Genomic DNA, 8,672 nt, shown 5'->3' with positions numbered 1-8,672 from the left:
CCGCAGATCGACCCCGGCTAGCTTAGCTCTATAGTTTTTGCCCTTAGTTAGTTAGTCTATTAGTCTACTTAATCTTTTAAGCGGCTTAAAGCTTTAACTTGGCCTTAAAGTTTTGATTAACCCCTTAATAGGCTTAATCTTTTAGGCGGCTTAAAGTTTTGATTAAAGTTTTAATTAAAGGTGCCTTAGGCTCGTAGTATAGGTAAGGTTGTCTTAGCAGATGCAGTAACAATAGCAAGTGATGTTGACAATAGCGGCGCTAGTCGTCTTAGCGCTAACTTCACCTCGCTTCTAATCTCCTTTTTTAACTAATAACACACTCCGTAATACCGTTACTAATATAGCCGCGCCGGTCGCGCTGTCTTCGCCGATTGCCTAGGCCTCGAGGCCTCGATAGAATAAGGGAACAAGAGGGGGACCTATAGGGCGCGTTAGTAAAGAGGTAGAGTCCTTAAAAGAGTATGCGATTAATTAATAGACGCGTCGTAGCGCGCCTAGTATAGTCTTATTGTCCTAGTTTGCCGGCCTCTAATTAGTTAGCTAATAGCACCCCGGGGGTAGCATTGTTCCTAGGCGACATTATAGGCCCTTAGCCTTCTTCTTGTTCTTTATACTAGTCTAATACTTATCTAATAACTTAGCTATATCCTTAAACGAGTCTTCGGCCTCCTACGAGTCCTATTTAGGTAAATAGCCTTACTATCTTAGGAGGTACTCCTTCTTGCCTCGCCTAGTCCGATAATCTAGGATACGTTCTATAGACTATAGCTCTTTACTATCCGCTAGTATGTCTTCGTGTTTAGTAGGGGCTTTATCCCCCTCGCGTAGGTAATATAGCTTAAGGAGGGATACATAGAAGGTGTTATAGATAGTATAATAAGGAGGAAGCTACAACTAATAGGCCTATGCGGAGGAGCCCTTAACTTCTCGAATGCGGAATAGACTAATGTACCTTAGTGCTAGTTTAGGGCGTGTTTTGCTATTAGGTAATAGGTGTTTGCGGATACGGAGGTTCTTCGTACTAAGTATAACTATGTCGCCTTATTTGAAGGTTATTAGCGTATAGTGTTTGTTATAGTAGGCCTTCTAATAGGCCTAGGCTTTTGCTAGTTTGTTAGCTATTATAGCGTAAATTTCTCGCATCTTTTAAACCCTCTTAATAGCCGCTAGCGTCTTAGGTATTAGTACTTAACGCGCTTCCCTTTCCTTGCGCTCGGCCTCGAGCGAGGTAAATAGGTCTTATAGTAAGGCGGCGTTCTAGCCCATTATGGCTATATATAGTAAAACCTTAGTAGATAAGTGTACACTGTTGTTGTATACGAATTCTATAGGCTATAGGAGATTGACCTAGTTATTAGGGTTCTTATTAATATAGCTACGTAGGTACTGCTATAGCGTAGCATTCTGCCTTTCGGTTTGACTATCTGTTTATAGATAGAATGCTATAGACAGGCGATGCTTAAGTCTTAGCTATAGGCAAATCTTACTCTAATAATAAGATATAAATATCGAGCCTCGGTTAGAGACTATCCCTTTAGGGGTCCCCTAATAGGTATAGAAGATGTTGTTCTATAGCGCTTCTACTATATTAATAGCAGTCTAATCTTTCCGCGCCGGGATGTATCGAGCGCCCTTAGTAAACCGGTCTATAACGACTAGGATAGCGTTAAAGATGTCTTTGCTTCCTCTTCGCTTAGTAGGGGGAAGACCTGTAATAAAATCTATTATAAGCTCTGCAAATAGCTTGTAAGGGATTAGCAATAAGGACAACTCGCTAAAAGGCTAATGCTTTAGTACCTTAATACGTTAACACACGGCGCACGTGTTTACGTAGTCCTTTATATCCCGCTTACTATTTAGCTAGTAGTATATGCGCGATAGTAGCTCGTGCGACCTCTCTACGCTATAGTAACCGGCAAGCTTACTATTATAGTGTCGCTTAAGAAGTTCTTGTCGGATCGAATGTTTAGCGGGGACATAGTATCTGCCCTTGAACTTTAAATAACCTTTGTTATCGATCGACTAGTTATTACTCTTACTAGATCGAGTCTTTCGCCTACTTATAAGCTTGTCTATACGTTTAGTAGCAAAGGCGTCCCTCTGCTAAGCCCGTAATAGCTCATTTATAAACGATTAACTATCCCTATTTGTAAGGTCATTTAATAGCACCCTCGCTATTAAACGAGGTACGCATTGTATACATCTAATAGTACTAGTAGCCGGATTAACTGCATTAGTGCTTTAATCGCTGTTACTATATATAGCGATATCGACTAGGGAGTTATTATAACTTCTCCTGTCTATGTCCTTAGCTCTTGCCTTAATACGCACTGTTAATATAGTAAGAGCATTAATATGCTTTAAGCCGTCGCAGAGTCCGGTAAGCCGCTTATCCTGCGCGTGCTTATTAACAATACGGGCTATAGCAATCTTATACTATAGGGTTGGAAATAATAAATTAATAGATTGCTAAGTCCCGCTGTCGTAATTAGGTCGCCTCGATAGGCTATTAGTAGGGTTGCTTACGCCTAGCCGATATAATATATCAAAATCAAACCTAGCGAGGTAGACGGCCTATCTAGCCTATCGACCTATAACCCTAGTAACCTTCGTAATTCTACGGAGGTTGTTATAGTCCGTATAGACCTAAATAGTGTACTATATACTATTGAGATAGTGCCTCTAATACTTAAAGGCCTCGATAATAGCTAGGAGCTCTTGCTCGTATGTCTCGTAGCGACGCTCTACATTAATAAAGTATCGTTTAAGCCCTGTAGTGCTTGTCCTAATCGAGCGGAGCGACGCGTAGAGCTCGAGAACAAATCAGATTAGTGTCTATAGCGCGCAGCTATATAAGCAGCGATCGGTTGTCCTTCGTATACGCTATATTACTTAAAGCCCTTATTATTATTACCCTGTGTCTACGCTATCTCTAAGTCTTCCTCCTAATTACGACGTAGTCTATTATCGAAGGCCTATTAGCGAGCCTGTTCTTCTATTATAGCAATCTAAAAGCGTGTCTCTTCGTTAAGCTCTTCCTCTTTAGTAGTTATCCCTATATACTCTTGCTCTTGCTAAGTCGCCGGCTTACTATTAACTATGTTACTATCGCGTAGAAGCTGTTCGGGCTAACGAGTCTGCTAAGCTTGCCTATTAGCCTTAACATTGCGCTAGAAGGTCTCTTCGTCGAGGAACTCTCCTACTACGTGCCGATTGCCGAGGCGGCGGTCGTCTTCGATACGAGTAGTAGCTGCGATACGCGGACCGTTAAGAACGACTTCGTTTCGACTCGCGAGACTACGAAGGGCGTCTATATAGTCAGTGTTCGAGAAGCGCCGGCTATAGACTTTAGTAAACCTATTGCGCAGAGCTACGAAGGTTATCTACTAACTAGGTACGATTAGCGTTAGAAGCGTACGCTCTAAGAAGGCGAAGGAGGCTATCGGAAGAGCTAGTATATCCTTAGACGACTCTAGTAGTTAACCTTAGCCTTAGCCTTGTCTAGACTCTATTCTCGCGATTTCGAGAAGGGCCGCTTTAAGCTTAGCCTCTTCTACTTCTTATCGACGACGAAGTGCGTCTTACTAAGCTTGTTCTTAGTTGCGCTATTGCTAAAGTCGACGCTCCTACTAAGCCTATAGAGTCTATAGATTACGCTACTATTAACGCTTATCGCGCTTAGCTGCCTCGAGATCTAGGTATAGTAGATCTAAGGAAAGGACGGCTCCGGGTAGCAGACTACGCTGCTTCTTACGACGGATGTAGTCTATATAGCGGTCGATGTAAGACTTATATAGCTTGCCTTTAAAGCGATTATAGTTGAATAGCTTATCGAAGAGTATATTATCGAGATTGTAGAAGCGGGAGTAAGCGATATAAGTTAAGGCAGGCGTAAAGTCCTTCTTAGAGATATTAAGTACACCCTTATCTAAAGTTATACCCTGCGACTTATAGATAGTAATAGCGTAGGCGATAGTTAAGGGGAATTGAGTACGAGTGCATTAGCTATCGGAACGATCGTTGTGTTTCTATTCGCGGCGAGAAGGCACGATAGGTACGACATTAGATAGTAGACTATCGACTTCCTAATTAAGTATCGGGCTAGAGTAGTCGTCTAGCTTAACTAGTACAACGGCCGGCATATCTTTATTAACAACCTCTTAATCGGTACGTAATGTATCTTAAGCCTAGACGACATCGCGGACGGTGCCTATACTACTATTAACAACGCCCTACTATACCTACAGGTTCTCGGTTACTATAACCCGAGCGCCGATACAGATTAGAAGGACTTTATATAGGTTTCCGCCGGTCTCGTAATTAGCTTAAGCGGCATAACGGCTAGTGTGTTTAGCTTTAATAGGCTTAATAGGTTGCTAATTATTACGCATCGAGGTATAGTTAAGGGTAGAGACTTGCTTCTTATAGCTAAATAGGCGAATAGCGTCCTTAAATCCTGCTAGATATAGATAAGAGGCATCTCGAACGCGGGTTGTAAGTGTCTGCTACTAATTAATAGTTAACTTGCTAGGTCTAGCACGCAGGCCTTCGAGAGCATCTTTAAATGCCTAAGCTGCTAGGTTATTGCCCTGTTAGCGCTAAATAACGTTAAGCTAGATAGTCTCGTTAAATAGGTGCTAAGCATAACGGCTAAGAACAACTTTAGGTAAATTAGTTAGGGTTAGCCTACTAAAGAGAGGTCGGCTACCGATTGGAAGTAATTAACTAAAGTCGCCGCATATATAGATCGTAAAGCCTCTAAATAGCAGTAATGTATCAATCTTAGGATCGTCCTAGTCTTCTTGCGGGTAGCTTAAGTCCTACTGTCTAACCTATCGTAGTCGCTTGTCGATCTAGTATAGCTTAACTAAGTTAATTATTGACTTCTCGTCGATAATAATATAGAGAATATTGCGCATATACTCTTAGAAAGTAGAAAGCGCAGTTCCCTTAAGAGGAACGTACTCTCTTATAGTTAGAGGCAGTCGAAAGGCCGAATAGATCGTCGAGCCCTTAATACCGAAAGCTATAGCACTAGTTAGAGCGATCCGCATAATCGGATTATCTATCTAATATTGTATAACGCCGGCAGCATTCTACTGCTCTACTAGTTCCTTAATAGCGGAAGAGAGAAGCTCGATTACGTAGGACTTGCTAACGCCTGCCTTGCTATTAATATTAAGCAAGATAGGGTCCGGCATAGTAGCACTATTTATTAACTTATTAGCGTAGTTTTAAATGCGATTATACTAAAGCCGCTGTTCTAGAGACAGACTATTAACCTTCTATTAGAGGTTAGCGATAGTGCTAATCTTCTAGTGCGTTCTACGAGTGCCGCGCTTGTTCTTCTACTAATCCTTGAGGTGTCTAAGACCGTAGCGGCTAACGTAAGGTATCTAATCGTAGTCCTTATCTATTTAGCGATTGCTAAGATTGTCGAGATCTTCCTCTTCTTCTATAGGGTTGCGATTAGGAATAGCGCGCGTAAGAAGCTTACCCTTAGGCTCTTCTTCTTCTAGGTTATACTGTTCCTCTTTAAATAGGTCCTTAGTCGGTATAGGTAGGTTAACTCTAAAGTAGTCGAAAGGATGTATGTAATAGGCTTTGCACTATTTATAAGCCTCCTACTATGTATAGAACTCCTCGTCCTAGTAATCGCGAAAGGTGTAAGGAAGAGCTAGGTACTAACTATCGAATAGGTAATATAGAGCGACCTTAGTGCGATAGAAGTCTTCGTAGGTACCATTATCTTCCTCGGGGTTGCCGTAGTACTTAGGGAAGTAGTTAATAAGACGAGCCTTCGTACGTAGCCGCAGCTTAAATATTCCGAAGTCCTATCGGGTTAAGAACTCGAAGAGAGTTAGGTTAGGCCGATTAAGAAGGTCTAAATTAGCAAACTTCTCTAGAGAGATGCTAAGCCGATCTATATACTTAAGTAACGGCGACTTGCCCTATATAACGATCTTACTAGCTTGCTTATTATAACGCTTTACCTTCGCTTGCTAATAAGGCAGGCGACAGTCGAAGCTCTATACCTAGCGTAATCCTTAGGCAAGAGGCAAGCCTAGGAGCTAGTAGCATGCTTCCTATATAGAAATATCTCTCTCTCCGATAAGCTTGTTTATTATCTTTGTAAAGAAAGACACTATCGGCCGATTAGAGTTCTGCAAATGAGGACTAAGCTACTTAGCAATATCTAGCAACGGGATACTACGCTTCTCTGCCTTGCTATAGTACTTTGCGAGGTAGTCGACGATAGTGCCCTTCGACGTGCATAGAGCAAAGTCCGTATTAGCAACCTATACTATAGAGACTATACGGTTGTAGCTATTTATCTACTTATTATTGCGAGGTCTATTATATATATAGTAACGTAGGTTAAGGTCTCTACTAATACGAGCTTTATCGTATAGCTTACGAGGATAGTAGAACCGACAACTACGCTAGCTAGTATCCTTGTTCTGCCGCTAACAATACTCGTAACCGCATTTGTAGCGCTAAACTCGATTCAAGTTTAGTATAAGCAGATATACCGTATTACGCACTTTATCCGGTCGTATAGACAAGACTATAGGCTCTCCTAGTTATAGACTAGTGCGATCTAGATCTAGTTGAAAGGCAGTTATATAACGGCCCTAGAAGTTTGCAAGTGCTTGTCGGTCGGCTTTAGTGCTTAATCTCGGCGGCGGCAACAAAGCTTACTATGTCTCGGGCTTAATGTCTGTCTATAACTAATACATACCGTAATTGTAAGAGCTGCTACGAGCCTAGAATTCGAACCGATTCTAGTAATCGACAATGCTAAATTTGGGCTTAAGTACTATTTGCTAAAGAATAGTATGCCGACGGTAGTAGTAATAGGCTGCGATAGCCGGATTGTCGCGGACATTGTCGCGTGCGATCTTGCGGCGCTCGTGCTTATCGCCGGATAGAATAGTAGGCATATGCTTTTAAAGAGACTACTACTAGTTGTCTGCGGCGCTAAAGGTTAGGAATAGATAAGGCGTTCTAAGAGCTATAATATAGATCTCGAGTTGCTTACGCTTACTAATCTAGTATGCACGGGTACCTCGTAGCTTGTCCGCGTATCGCATTAGATTAGATAGAAGCTTCTTTAAATCATCGTCGTTATAAGATGCTAGGGCAGCCTTTAAATCCTCGAGCGATATCTCTTAATACTCGGGATTCTACTATACTACGAAGTTAGCGATGCGATTGCTCTGCTTCTATATAGATATATTAAGGGCGACGTAACGGAAGCGTAGGTGCTAAGCGAAGCGTCCATCTTAGTATTTAAGCATATACTCGATATAGTCGTTATAGGAAACACCGCGTTCTTAGCATTTAACGAAGTTAGCAACACCCGTTAGATAGAGCGTTAGAAAGGCAAGGGACAGCAATGCTATAGATTTATTAAATTTAGATAGAGCTACGCGATCGAATAGCGGGAGTGTTAAGTAGTTCTATAGTAGGTCTCCTAGACTATCGTACTACGAGGCTTGTATGCGAAGTTTATCGTCCTTGTTTTAATACTACTATTCCTATTAATCGACTATATCTTATAGTTGCTACCGTTAGTCTTTAGGCATACGACCTTAAGGTAATGCAGACTCAAACGGATAGTTAGCAAAGTTGTCTTCTTCCTTATAACCTGTAGTGTCCTTAGATAGTTGTAGAGTAGATGCATTCTCGGGTAGTAGCGGCAAATTATCTTCGGTATAGTACTAAACGTTAATGCGGTCTATTACATCGTCGTCTTACGGCAAGCTCGATAAGCGGTTATCGTCGATAAGTACGCTAGCGTATCCCTTATAGTTGTCTCGCAGATATAATAACTACTAACGTATAATAGCTTAACGTATACGGAAGTCGCGCTTAAAGATTCGATACGTAGTCTTGTTACCTTAGGCTAGACGAAGAAGCACGGTTTCTAAGTGCTTAGGAAGCAGTAGGAGCTCCTACTAAAGCTTACCGGTATCGCGAAGGAAGTTGACGACGTTGTTCTTATACCGATACTAGGCGCCCTTAATAAGTCGTATCTTAACGTATACGTAGACACGTGCGATTAGAATCTCCTCGACTATTGTAAGCTTCGGTAGGTGTACTAGATATTTACCTAGGTCTATAAGGTTAGCTACTAATATAAGCCTAGGCTCTTCGGGGCGCTTGTTCTAATCGCGAGTAGTACGACACTTCTTGCAAATGTGTAAGGTTAGAGAGCCTTTACGAGTATCTAGTTGCATATTAAACTACCGCTCTTTATATCCCTCTTAAAGTTCTTCGTTCTAGCATGTCTCTATCTTCTTATCTTCTAAGGTAGCGAAGAAATTAGTTACTAGATTGTAGTTAATATCGGCAAGTGCCTTCTAACTATCGAGCTCGGTACGGACTTGAATAGGTAGGTCGACTAGATTGTCGATTAGGAAGTAGTCGGCAAGGGCCTACTTATATTAGTCGGCTCGAGCACGCTCGCGCTATCCGGGTCGAGAACGGTAAGGAGGTAGGTTATTATCGTTACGGACAATGCGATAAGAGACATAGCAATTCTCGAGCTCTTATAACCTATCTAGTAGGTAGAACTCGTAGCGCTTAACCTTATACCGACGAAGGATATACTACTTATACTAATTAGGTTTATTATTATTACCTTCTACGTAGTAATAGCAGATAGT

At 41.7% G+C, this 8,672-nt stretch overlaps 1 protein-coding gene across 1 annotated transcript; it reads right to left on the bottom strand.

The window, feature by feature from the left end:
- Window positions 1-3,818: 3,818 nt before the first annotated feature.
- Window positions 3,819-4,001, bottom strand: MYCFIDRAFT_107238 (uncharacterized protein; the record flags this gene model as incomplete). The annotated part of the gene is made up of 1 exon (XM_007928514.1): window positions 3,819-4,001. A coding segment is annotated over one exon (183 nt), but the record flags the coding sequence as incomplete, so codon positions are not given.
- Window positions 4,002-8,672: the final 4,671 nt, after the last annotated feature.

This window comes from Pseudocercospora fijiensis (assembly GCF_000340215.1).
Source record: "Pseudocercospora fijiensis CIRAD86 unplaced genomic scaffold MYCFIscaffold_4, whole genome shotgun sequence".
Taxonomy (NCBI): domain Eukaryota; kingdom Fungi; phylum Ascomycota; class Dothideomycetes; order Mycosphaerellales; family Mycosphaerellaceae; genus Pseudocercospora; species Pseudocercospora fijiensis.
Note: the sequence above shows the minus strand (reverse complement) of the source record. Positions and strands in the feature narration are given on the sequence as shown.